The 13,865-nt window shown below is 48.4% G+C and overlaps 1 protein-coding gene across 1 annotated transcript in view; it reads left to right on the top strand.

Moving 5' to 3' along the window:
* LOC126427153 (poly [ADP-ribose] polymerase tankyrase-1-like) overlaps nt 1-13,865 on the top strand; it is a 66,382-nt gene that overhangs the window by 12,609 nt on the left and 39,908 nt on the right. The window contains exons 2-3 of the mRNA XM_050089378.1: nt 1,967-2,543; nt 12,585-12,707. Of these exons, the coding sequence (XP_049945335.1) occupies nt 1,978-2,543; nt 12,585-12,707 (689 nt within the window). The 5' untranslated portion in view covers nt 1,967-1,977. The remainder of the gene's footprint in view (nt 1-1,966; nt 2,544-12,584; nt 12,708-13,865) is intronic.

The raw sequence follows: 13,865 nt of genomic DNA on the forward strand, positions 1-13,865 counted from the left end.
ATGACGCACGGCTTCCTGCTCCGGCGAGAGGACCCTCCAGTTTGTGGTACTTGCGGCGTCCAGGTCACTGTGCGCCACGTTTTATTGGATTGCGTTTTATTTTCTGACGAGCGGGTCGCGGCTGACTTGCCAGCGGACCTGCCATCTCTTGTAGGCAACACTCGGACGAATGTGGTTAGAGTTTTAAAGTTCTGTGCCCTGTCAAATGTTTTTACAAAGATTTTAGGGAGAGGATTTTAATTTGCTCACTGTGTGACAAGCTCGCCCATATTTTATGTAAGTGGCCAGCCAATAACAATTTCCTGCGACATTCTTGTTGCCATGTTTCCCCTTTCCGTAGGTTTTACTTTCTTAGGTAGCATTTTCTTTCTTTTCCTGCTTTGTTTGAGTGTGTGCTTTAGTTTTCTTAGGTCTGTCCACATTCGTTCCTTTTAATGTGTGTCAGGGCGCTGATGACCTCGATATTGAGCGCCCATAAGCCCCAACACACCACCACCACCACCACCACCACCACCACCACCACCACCACCACCATATACAACACCGGGGTTTACGTCTTGCGATGGGAGCGTTCTATACTAGTCCCGTCGAGAGTCTTCATACTGAAGCTGGTGAATTGAATTGCCACTAACCTACCAGTGCGATATACTGCTTTATCGGTATGCCTGTCGGCTATTGTCAATGCCCGACCACCCATCTTATCGTTCCTTTTTTGACGACTCTCTCGACCGTCAATACGTGTTGTATGTCTCTGCCCTGCTGCCCCCTGGAGTTTCCTTTCGTCGGCTCCTTCAGCACCTTGATTTTTCACTCCCTGCAACCTTTAGAGTGGGCGAGAGCCAAACGCCACCTTGGCTCCAGGCTCAGGTTCGCGTTCACCTTGACCTCAGTTCACTCCCAAAGGAGGTTACCCCCACTTTGGTATACTGCTCCCGTTTTATCGAACTTCGTTCAAAGTTAATTAATATGATCTTCATTTATGCAGATAGCTCTAAGACCGATGACGGTGTCGGGTGTTCTTTTATTGTCGGGGCACACAGTGTCAAATACCGGCTCCGTGGCCATTGTTTGGTCTTCACAGCTGAGCTATTTGCTCTCTACCTGGCTGTTCTTTACATCTGCCGCCACTGACATTCTGCTTATGTCATCTGCTCCGATTCCCTTAGTGCCATCCAGAGCCTCAGTGATCTGTATCCGGTTCACCCTTTTGTGCACCGGATCCAACGCTCTCTTCAGCAGCTGTTGGACGACGATTCTCTTGTTACCTTTATGTGGGTTCCTAGCCGTGTCGGTAACCCTGGGCACGAAGCTGCAGATGCCGTGGCCAAGGCTGCGGTCCTCCAGCCTCGGACAGCTTCTTGTTGTGTCCCTTCATGGGATTGTAGCAGGGTCATTTGTCAGCGCATTTTATCGCTGTGGCATGCCGATTGGGCTGCACTTACGCCCTTCTCGGCGGGAGGAGGTCGTTTTGGCCCAGTTACGAATTGTACACTGCCGGTTCAGCCATCGCCATTTGCTGATGGCTGTGCCGGCGCCGTTCTGCCCATGTGGCGAATTGCTGACGGTATGCCACATTTTAACGTCCTGTCCGAATTTTAATACACTGCCCGTTGATCTTGGCCTGCCGTGTACTCTGGATGCCATTTTAGCGGATGACCCAGGAGCAGCTGCTCGCGTTCTTTGTTTTATCCACTTGACAAACATGTCTAAGGAGATTTGATTCTGCTGTTTTTTTAATCCTATACCTGTCAATCTGTCTTTTATCGTGTTTTCCATTTTAGTTGCTGTTTTAACGTAGTGCCTCGCTGTGCATTCCTAATGTAGTCTGGGCGCTGATGACCATTGTAGTTGTGCGCCATAAAACAACAAAAAAAAAAAAAATTGCAGCTGCTGTACTGGTCTGCACGTGCGTCGTACAAGTGTGGAGGGTGCTGTGTAAGGTGGGCTCGGTGGCGCCGTGTTTCAGGACCTTCCGCCATGTCGTCAGCTGCTGAGGTTCAGAGGATGGCGGCCGTGGACCTGGGCGCCCTGCTAGATGCGGGCGAGGGCGCGGTCATGACGCTGGTGGCAGGAGAGACGCGGCTGGCGGCGCACCGTGCGGTCCTGGAAGAGAGGAGCCCCGTGTTCCGAGCCATGTTCCAGCACGACAAGCTGGAGGCCAGCTGTGGTGAAGTCAGAATCGCGGACGTGGAGGGCCCGGTGCTGAGGCAGCTGCTGTCTTACATGTACACCCTGCAGGCACCCCAGCTGACCGACACGGCCCGGGAGCTGTTAATGGCAGCCGACAAATACGGCCTGTCCGCGCTGAAGGCCGCCTGCGAACAGCAGGTGGCGGCACAGCTGGAGGTGGAGACGGCGGCGGCTGCAGCTGTGCTGGCGGTGAGGCACTCGTGCCCCAGCCTAACTGCAGCCATCGTCCACTTCATAAGGGCCCACGACTACAAAGCAATGGCAACACAGGGCTGGGCAGACGCTGTGCTCGAGTACCCAAAAGACATGGTCGAAGTCAGTCGGCTGCTTCGTGAGCCACCAGCAGAAGCCAGGTGAGCCCGGGGCAAGATGTTATTCTGTCTTTAACAATAATGTGTGTGTGTGTGTGTGTGTGTGTGTGTGTGTGTGTGTGTGTGTGTGTGTGTGTGTTGTGACTCTCTCTCCTTACAGCTCACAATGCTGTCATTGGCCTGTCATGACTGGTTTATCAAAGCTCCATATTCAGCTCTTTTTGTTAGCAGTTATGTTAAGTAAACAAATCATTGAGGGGATAATTTCAATGGTTACGGAATCTGTCTACATTTGATTAGTTCTCTTATAAAGCATGTGTAGAGCCCACTCATGTAGATTTTGGCATCAAGTCATTGAACAAAACTACTAAATTGTGATCTGCATCCGTATCTGCTTCTGTGTACACCTTACAGTCCAGTATCTGATTTCTGAATCTCTGCCTGAAGATGATGGTATGTAACTGAAATCTTCACATATCTCGCATCGTTTCCCAAGTGTACCACCACCTCTTGTGAGTCTCAAAGAGAGTATTTGCTATTGCTAGCTGAAGTTTATTGTACATCTCAACTAGTCTTTCTTCTCTCTCATTCCTAGTACCAGGTCCGTCTTCTCCTGTAACCATTTCTTTTACTCTTTCCCCTACAACTGCTTTTTTGTCCCCCCCGACTATTAGATATTTATCTCCCTTTACGTACTGGATTAAGTGTTGAGTATCATCATATAGTTTTTCTACATCTTCATTGTCACCTTGTGATGTCGGCATGTATACCTGAACTCTCATTGCTTGTGCTGGTGTTGGTTTCCTGTCGATTCTGTTGAGAAGAACCCTGTCACCGACTTGTTCACAGTAGCTCGCTGTCTGCCCTAGCTTCCTACTCATAATGAATCCTACTCCTGTTCCGCCATTTTCTGCTGCTGTTGATATTACCCCATTCTCTTCTGGCCAGAAGTCCTTGCCTTCTTTCCATTTCACTTCAGTGACCACCACCACATCCAGATCGAGCTATAGCATTTCCCTTTTGTTATTGTCTGGCTTTCCTATTGCATTCAAACTCATTACATTCCACGTCTTGAGTCATATAATGTCATCATTTTGTTGGTCATTCAATCTTTTTCTCGTGGTTACGGCAGTCTCCCCAGGTATCCAAATAGGCACTAGGTGCCAAGATCGTCATGATACTTTTGTCAGTTATCGGCCACATCTCCTGTTGATGCACTTCATGTGTCTAATGCAGTGGTTTCCATTGTCTTCTGCATCCTCATGCCTTTTATCATTGTTGATTCATCTGCCTTAAGTGGAAGCTTCCAAACCCAATGGCAAGAGTGTCCTGAACCTGTCTGCTCCACCACCCACTTTTGACAAAGATGTTGACTGGGGGTCTCAGGATTCTTTCATGAGTACTTGCATGGTGAGCACGGGGTGCCAAGCTAGTGCAGCCTTTCTTCTTTCCTGGGCTGCATTTCCTTGCCCTTACCCTCCTTTCCTCTCCTTGCTCCTTTGCCCTCTCCTTTCCCTCTCTTGGTGTCCTTGCTTATGTTGGTCCCGCTATCCTCCTGGTTATGTTGGTTTTGTAATTTGGCTTTGTTGCATAATCACCTCATCCTTTTGGCATTCCCTGGTCCCCCTCTGGGGATTGGCCTCCATTACTAAATTTCTATTGCGTCGTGTGAGCCATTTGGGTAAGAGCACCTTACCTAGTGTCTCCGACGTTTGCCCTCCTAGTTTATTCAGCCTGTTCTTTCACGTCGTCGTCTGATGATAGGGTGCATAGCCTGCTTGGTAGCCAGCCCGTGTGGTGGGGTCGCTAGTACCCTTTTGGTTGAGCCCCCTGAACACACAGGGATCACACTTCTGATATCTGTGCTGTGACCACCTCAGGTAAGGCTAGCAGTGGTAGCTTGTCATCCTGGTGCATTCGATCTCCCGGCAATGGCTGCTGTGCCAGACGGCCCTCGCTGTGGCTGGGTGGCGCGCGTGAGGAGAGCCCCTGATTGGAGTGGGTGATATCAGGGAGGGCACTGCATACAGATCCAGAACTCAGGCCATTCTTTTGCGGCTGTCTCTCCCCGTGGAACTGATTCTTTTAGTGCTGCTTCTCCTGCCCCTTCGGCCTTCCCTCCCGCGGCTACACCCTTGGAGGAGCGTCAGGCCCATCGGCTAGGGGTGAAACCTTTTCCCCGCTATCTGGTTTGCACCAGGACTGACGGGGATACTTTCAGCAATGCCAAACCTTTATTTTTGTGGAACACATTGAAGATAAGTTTGGGGAAGTGGACTCCCTGAGCAAGGTGCGGTCGGGTTTGTTGCTGATCAAAACCGCTTCAGATGCCCAGTCTGCAGCTCTTCGTGCCTGTAACCATCTTGGCACAATTCCTGTGTCCATTACCCCCCCCCCCCCCCACACCAGTCTCTAAATATGGTACAAGGTGTGATTTTTCACAGGGACTTCATCCTTCAAACTGATGAGGAACTTCGGAACAATCTTGAACAACGGGGCGGGGTGTTCACTTTGTTCGGCATGTTCAGAAGGGTCCGAAGGACAATCGCATTGATACTGGTGCCTTTGTCCTGGCCTTTGAAGGGGATACCCTCCCTGAGAAAGTAAAGATTATTGGTTATTGATGTGGCATAAAGATTATTCTTTATTGATTTGGCGTGAAGCCGTACATACCACCTCCTACGAGGTGTTTTAAGTACTTGTGTTCGCAGGAGAGCTTCTGTAAAGTTTGGAAGGTAGGAGACGAGGTACTGGCAGAAGTAAAGCTGTGAGTACCGGGCGTGAGTCGTGCTTCGGTAGCTCAGTTGGTAGAGCACTTGCCTGCGAAAGGCAAAGGTCCCGAGTTCGAGTCTCGGTCGGGCACACAGTTTTAATCTGCTAGTAAGTTTCATACTTGTGTTTTGTTCGCAGGCCCCTCTCTGTGGTGACTGAATGTCCGCTCCATGAGGGGAGTTCGTGTGTTCCGCCTCCTGTGTGTACTGTCATGGCAATCATTTGATCGTTTAACCGACACTGAGGCTCATAAGAAGTAAGCATGTCTTCAACCAGTGTCCATGACGCTAGTTCTGCTTTAGTTCCATTTTCACCCCTTCCTCACCCGTCGTTACCCCAGTCCTGAATCCCTCTCCTCCCCCCCTCCCTTGTGGCTCCCACACCTCTGTGCACTGTTCCCCCCTCTCCAGCCAGAGAAGTGTCCCACGTCTTCGGTGTCTGCTGCTCAAGGGCGCCCCTCCTGGGACATCCCTTCCAGGCCAAAATTATGCTGCCACGCGATGACTGCGAGAACCACGGTTTGTGGGGCCCCCAGGTTGCCCGATCTCTTTCTGTTCCCGATCTTGCTGCAGCTGGCTCCTTTATGCCACTCAGCTCTCCTCGATCTCAAACAGAAAAGAAGAAGAAACATAAGTCCCGGGACAAGGAGCCTCTGGTGTCTCCAGAGGTCCCATCCTTGGCTTCGCAACCCGATTCTGACTTGTTGTTCATGGATGTCACCCCCTCCTTGTCGGTGACAGTTGGTGACTGGCTTTAGCTTGAATCATTGTTCTATGGTTATCCAATGGAATTGTAATGGGTATTACAATCACTTACCGGAGTTGAAATCCGTTATTTCGTCTTACTCTGGAGCTTGTTTGGTTCTACAGGAATATAATTTTACTGATGATCACTCACAAACCCTCTCTGGGTTCCGTGTTTTCTGTCGAAATTGGGTTGGCCCTGTGCGGGCAACTGGTGGCGTTTGTACGTTGGTCCGTACAGACGTTGCTAGCACGTGGATTCCTCTTCAAACTACATTGGAAGCGGTTGCTGTTAAAGTCCACCTGGACGGTTTGCAATCTTTATCCCCCCTGACAACACCTACACCTGCTGGCATAACAGCCCTTCTTCTGCAACTTGTTCCTCCCTTCCTCCTTCTAGGGGATTTTAATGCTCACCATCCCTTTGGGGCAGTGCATTTCCATCTAGACGAGGTCTTCTCATAGACCAGTTTCTTGCAGACCACGACTTGTGCCTTCTTAATGATGGCTCCCCTATTCATTTCAGTGCCAGTCATGGTACCTTTTTGCCATTGATCTTTCTCTTTCTTCTCCCTCCCTCTTCCCTTCATTACACTGGTCGCCACATGACGACCTTTGTGATTGTGAGCATTTCCCATTGATTCTTTCACTCCCTTCCCGCTCCCAGATGGGCTGGCTACCTCATTGGTCTTTCCAACGTGCCGATTGGCGTCTATACACTGCACAGGTTGTGTTTTCTCCCTCTTTGTCAGGTTGTATTGATGATGTCCTACATGAAGAGTGACGTGATTGTTTGCGCTGCTAGTTTTGCTGTACCTCGCTCATTTGGACCATTTCACCGCCAGCAAGTCCCGTGGTGAAGTACGGCCATTGCCATTGCCATTGCCATTCGTGATTGGCGTCGAGCTTTGCAATACCTTAAGAGGCACCCTTACATTGCCAACCTTATTACCTTCAAACGCCTTCGTGTTAAAGCTCGTTACTTAATCAGACAGAGCAAACGGATATGTTGGGAATGCTTTGTTTCTTCCCTCGCTCCTACTGTCCCTACGTCACGGGTATGGGCTACACTTCCCTCTCTCCAAGGTTGCCACTGGCAGTCCACCCTCACAGGTGGTCCCAGATGGTCTTCGTACGGACCCGCTGATTCTCGCGGAACATCTGTCGACCCATTTTGCAACAGCATCATCATCATCAACCTCCTAACCAGCATCTTTCCTGCACCAGAAACAGTGGTCCGAAGCTTCCACCTTACATTTTACCCGTTGTCAGTCAGAATCTTACAATGAACCTTTTATGAATGGGAATCTCTTTTCACATTTTCTTCTTCTCATGATACAGCTCCTGGCTCAGACTCAATTCATAACCAACTGCTTCAACATCTCAGTGCTCCACAACGGCAACATCTTGTCCAGTTTTTAACCGTATTTGGCTCCAGGGTGACTTTCCTTCTCAGTGGAGGGATAGCATCATGGTTTTGTTTGTCGTAAGCTATCGGCCAATTATTCTGACAAATGTTGTTTGCAAGTTATTTGAACTGATGGTAGCCCGTCGGCTCAATTGGGTCCTCGAATCTCGGAATCTATTGTCATGTTACCAGTGTGGCTTCTGAGAGGGACGGTCTCCGATCGATCATTTACTTATTAAGCTTGGAATCCCCAGTTCGACAGTCTTTTTCCCAGCACCGCCATTTGGTTGCAGTATTTTTTGACCTTTGCAAGGCTTATGACACGGCTTGATGCCATTACGTCTTCCTTACACTTAATCAGTGGGGTCCACCCCCCGATTTTTATCCGCCAGTTCCTGTTCTACCGATCGTTCAGGGTTCGGGTTGGTACTGTTCTTAATTCTCCATGGACCCAGGAGACTGGCATCTCACAGGGTTCTGTATTGAGTGTACTTCTTTTCCTCATTGCTATCAATGGACTTGTGGCTTCTGTCAGTCCTTAGGTCGCCCTTGCTCTGTATGTGGATGATTTCTGCATTTGGGTTTGTTCCTCTTCAATGGCCTCTGCAGAGCAGCAGTTCCAAGGAGCTATACGGCATGCCTCTGCATGGACCCTCTCACACGGGTTTCAATTCTCTCCTTTAAAATTACGGGTGGTACACTTCTGTCGCCGTAGTACGATCCACCCTGATCCAGAGCTCTATCTCGATGCACAACGATTACCTGTGGTCCCACAGTTTCGTTTCCCAGGTCATCTTTTTGACAACTAGCTCACTTGGCTGCCTCATATCAGACTTCTGAAGAATGTTTCCGTAAACTCAGTCCTTCACTTCCTTGCCCACAACTCTTGGGGTGCAGACAGCTCCATCCTTATCCGCCTTTATCGTGCTTTAGTGCTGTCTCGCTTGGACTATGTCGTCAAGTTGGGCTGTCTCGCTTGGACTATGTCGTCAAGTTGGGCTGTCTCGCTTGGACTATGTCGTCAAGTTGGGCTGTCTCGCTTGGACTATGTTGTCAAGTTTATGGTTTGGCTGCTCCTTCCACACTGCACCTGCAGGATCCGGTCACCATTGCAGTATCCGTGTGGCCAGTGTTGCCTTCCCTACTAGCCTTGTTGATAGTCTCCTGGTTGAAGCTGGGATCCCCCCCCCCCCCTTTCTGTTTGGTGGTCCCAGCTTCTGGTTTCTTATGCAATCGCTGTCTGTTCCTCTCCCACTCGTCCTTCCTTTTCTATCCTGTTCCCAGCCCATGGATGTCACCCATCTGATTCCCGCCCTCTGGCAGGTTTACCGGTTGGGATCCCCCTTGCGTCTCTTCACCGTGATTTTCAGCTTCCTTCTGTGTCCTGTTTTCCATGCTCCCTTCCCACCACCCCCTCTTGGTTATTTCTTCTGCCCCAAATTCGGATGGATCTCCGCTGAGGTCCAAAAGAGTCCATCCCCCCCCCCCCCCCCCATGGTGTTCTGTTGGTTTTTCCGCCAAATTTTATGGGAGTTTCGGGATGTTGTTTTTTACACCGATGGCTCTAAATTTGTTGACCGTGTGGGATATGATTTCATGTCCTCTGTTTGCACGGAAAATCATCTGCTGCCACCTACATGTGGGGTGTTTACTGTGAAATTGATGGCAATTTCCCAGGCCCTTACCTTTATTAAACAGTCCCAGCACAACCGCATTTTGTTATTTACGGTCTCAATGAGTGGCCTTGTGGCTGTTGACCAGAGTTTATCCCGCCATCCCTTGGTCTCGGCCATCCATGACCGTCTCGCTGATCTTCACTGTGCTGCTTGTTCCGTTGACTTCCTTTGGGTCCCTGGTGATGTGGGTATCCCAGGTAATGACCTTGCTGATTGTTTGGCTGGGGGAGCTGTCACTCCCCCCCAGTTTTCTGTAACTCCTGCAGTGGATTTACGGTTTCACATCAAATCCAACTTCGCACAATCATGGGCCAACTCTTGGGTGGCTACCTCCATGTCTAATAAACTTCGTGCGATTAAGGTGACACCTGGCCCGTGGCGTTCTTCCTTCCGCCTCTCTCAAAAGGACTCGACCACACTGTGTTGTCTCTGCATCGGCCATACCAGGCTGACCCACAGTTTTCTTTTGCGTAATGAGCCACCCTCACTTTGTGGTTGTGGAGCCCGTAACCCACATTTTGGTGCAATGCCCCCTTCTTTTGTACTAAGTACAGATTTCCCCATGCTTTACCTTTAACCTTGGATGAGGATTTCTGGATAGTTGAACTGGTTCTCAGTTTCCACTGGGAAAGTGGTTTTTATTCTCAATTTTAAGGTTTTCAATCTCACTTTGGTGTTGGGGCATGACAGTGAGGGTTGGGGTATCTCCCACTGTAAGCTGTGTTTGGAGATTCCCAACTCCCCTCCTTGGCCAAGATCCTCTTTTATTCCCCCTTTTACTCTGTTTTTATCACTTTTTAGAATTTGTTAGTCTCCTTTTGCCATATGCACTTCTACATTCTAGCGGTTGAATGCTTTCAAATAGCAGGTAGTCTTGCCCCTGCTGCTTCAGACGTGGGATATTTCCTGCCTCTAGCATAGCCATGGGGTCGCTCTCTTGCTGACTGCACTCATTTTGTTTTTACCATTGATGACATGACTGCTCTTTTACATTTTTTAGCCTTTTCCCTTTTATCGTTCTGACTTTTATGAGATGTCAAACTGTCTGAATGGACCACATTTGTAACAAGGGACTGATGACCTTGCTGTTTGGTCCCTTCAACCCTAATCAACCAATAACCATCCAGTCAGATATCCAGTACAGAAGATGTGAGCGGAGACAGTAATTCAGTCAGCACAGTACCGTGGTCACACACAATGCTGGGCCTGACAATCACAATCTCGTCTCTGTTCCAGGTATGGTGTGCTCTAGTTACCTCACTGTACTTGATGCTGGAGGGGCAGGTGTCAAATGTCTACCCTTCTGCCAGGGCTGCAATTCTCTCCGACATTACTGGAGACCACTCCAGTGAATCACATTAGTTTCCTCGCACTAGGATGCGGCAGATTATATTTCCTATCTGTCTATTTGAGTCTCCAGCATGTTCCACACTGTCAGTATTGGTGTGACGATTAGATCCAAGTATTATTTGTTACCCTCTGCCTCTCAGATTCATATGCTTCATATTAGGACTTCCTTTTCTTTTTGGAGTTTCTTGAATGTGTTACACTACTGGTAACTCAACAATTTATAAACATTGTTCGTGAAACAATATTGCCTAGCCTGTGTAATCCATTTTTTCTTCTAGTGGTAGCCTGTACTGGAATCCTATGTCTGTTTTGTCCAGCTTAATTTAACATGAAAATTGATGTTTGAGGAAGAAGTACATCACCTCTGCTATCAAGAGACATTACATGCATATATGGTTCTGTCTGCTTTAGTCAGAAGCAAATTTTGAAACAACTCTTTTGTAAGTTTTACAGTGTAGCTGTTGTAATTCCTGGCCATCATCTCCTTCATTCCCTCAGGCGTCAAAAAATACTGCATGTTAGTTATCCACTGTTAATCTAAATGGCAGTTCATCAAACAACTCCTGTGTATCTGTGACAAGCTTCATGTGTTTTTCATTGTACGAGGGTCGTTCAATAAGCAATGCCTAAAAATTTTTAAAAATGCCATTAATATACATAGACAGATGTCCTTGTTGGTGCCTCCCATTTGATGTTTTTTGTGTGCCATTGCAGTTTCGAACCATTCTGGCAGATGGCAGAGCAGTAGTACAGCGTCAAAATGGCGTCTGCATATGAGATCCATTACAAGCAGCATGCTGTTATTGAGTTTTTGTGCGCAAGAAAAGAAACCGTGGTGAACATCCATAAACGTTTGTGTGCAGTGCGTGGCAATGCTGCAGTTGATAGCACAGTTGGGCAACGGGTGGTGAAAGTTGCATGCTCAGGAAATGCAGAAACAAGCTCCACGATCAGCCACACTTGGGACGTCCTGCCACAGCAGCTGCTCCAGACATGCTGAATCGTGCAGATGCCATTATTCGTGCCGACTGGTGCATCAAACCTTGACAGTTGGCTCTACAGTTGTCGGTCAGCATTGGAAGTGCGTCTGCAATGATCAGGACTCTCGGCTATTCAGATAGAGGTGCTCGCGATGGATTCGATTAACGCTCACTGCGGGCTACACGATTCAAAGAAGGGCCATTTCATCTGAACTATTAGAGCGTTTCGAGACCGACGGAGACGCCTTTCTCTAACTGATTATTACGGGGGACGAAAGCTGGGAGCACCACTTTGTGGCAGAAACAAAAAGGCAGTCCATGCAGTGGCGTCGACCTTATTAGTGACAAAACAAGACATTAGAGACAAACCCCTCTGCCAGAAAAGTCACGGTGACAGTCTTCTGGGATTGTGATGGCGTCATTTCTGTGGATGTGATGCCAAGAGGGTCAACCATCAATTCAGGGCCATATGAGAAGACTCGAACACGAGAACCGTTACCGATGTGTTCAATCGGACAAGAATCCAGCAGAAATCTTGCTCTAATATGATAATGCACGCCCACACACAAGTCCGAGAGCCCGGGAACGCGTTGCCTCATCCACGCTACAGTCCGGACCTGGCACCCTCGGAGTTCCATCTCTATGGGCTGCTTAAAGATTTTCTACGGAGAACAGACTTTGAAGAGGACGAGTGTGTCAGTCTTTCAGTGGACACGAGCAAGACGTGTCGATGTATGTCACCAAATTCTGACTCTTAACAATAAATACATTATGGGGAAAAAAAGTGGGGCATTACTTAATGAACGATCCTCGTAAGTTAACAGAACTTGACAGATTGTTTCCCCTATGTCCCCCCTCCTCTCCCCCCATTATGGGGAAAAAAGTGGGGCATTACTAAATGAACGACCCTCGTAAGTTAACAGAACTTGACCGATTGTTTCCCCTATGTCCCCATCCCCTCTCCCCCCTGTTACTGATATTCAGCTTCCATACATTAGGTTCCAAATAAACTCACAAGCAAGTCACAGCTGGCTGACTTCAACTGCTTCCAAAGTTCTGCTCGGCAGTTGCCCTGTCAGTGCAGCACAGTCGCTGTCCCCTATGTTCGGGCTGTGGTTCGCGCCCCACTCTGAACAGTCGCCCCCTGTTTGCAGCGCGGGCCGTGGCTCCAGCAGTCCCAGCACCGCCACGCGGCCACTCGGCGACCCCGGACGCTCTCCTGCCGCGGCTGCCCGCCACACTCCGCCGCCACCAGATGCGGCCGTCTCTCGCCTGCGGTGAGTGCTGCCGACTTGTACACTCAGTGCCGCATCAACCAAATGTTACACTAAAAAGATCTAATTTAAGCATTTTTGAAATTTCCGATAAAGCTGAACTTACAGTTGTCAGGAAACACTATTTCTTCATTTAATAGGTGTGTTTAATGTAACTGCTGCTCTTGATGGTGTTTACATATCTTAGAAATTAGTTCCGAAGGAAGTGGGCTAGTAGCCACTGTCCGTGCACTGTTATTCACTGAAACCTACATGTCACGTCAATGAGTATACAACTGTATGGAAGTTCTCACAGGGAACCTCTTGAGAGCGAGATCACAAATTCAGTCTTCAGTGAGGCTCATCAGATAGTATTAACAGTTGTGATGGGGAAAAATATTAGCTGCTAATGTTTCACAATCTTCATGAGGGCTACAGAAAGTGAGTGTCCATGATGTACAGAGATAAACCTCCTATGAGACACACGTATTACACATAACAAAATAGACATCGTCGACATTAGAGAAATGTTCAGGACAGATAATTAACTTGAACAACAAGCACCAAATGAAAAACAGCGTGTCCCGGTGGTCACAAAGGTTCACACCATCGAGATCGAAGGTGAACACTGTCGTGGACCTTAAACCGTGAAACTGGTCTTCCTTCGAGGTGCACGTTCAGATAATGCGATAATACGTTTTATAGGCACAGAACAAACAAAACATCTAGAGGCAAAATCTTCCAGTGATACAAATTACAATATTGCACTCCTTTCAGGAGGGATAGTTTACTCTGAGGGACTATCATTTTTATACGCAGACCAGGAACGATCAAAAGAAACTTGCTTTAACCAGTCATTGGTCAGAAGCAGTGCTCATACTGCATTTGTAGTTCTCTTATGCCTATTTTCCTGCTCTCGTTTGCTTTGAGGTAACTGCTACCTACTGCCCTTGCAAGATGGCGCACACGAGAAACAATCGTAGGGGGCAGAGCACCTCCAGCTTGTCGCAGCACAACAAATAGATTTCCAACAAATTTACCGACTAGATTAACATTCGACATGGTTGTGTACTGCTGTGTTAAGGCATTGATATTACGAGAGTGAGATTTTCACTCTGAAGAGGAGTGTGCAGAATTTGGAAGGTAGGAGACGAGGTAACGGCGGAAGTAAAGCTGTGAGGA

The sequence above is a fragment of the Schistocerca serialis genome, chromosome 11 (genome assembly GCF_023864345.2).
Source record: "Schistocerca serialis cubense isolate TAMUIC-IGC-003099 chromosome 11, iqSchSeri2.2, whole genome shotgun sequence".
NCBI lineage: Eukaryota > Metazoa > Arthropoda > Insecta > Orthoptera > Acrididae > Schistocerca > Schistocerca serialis.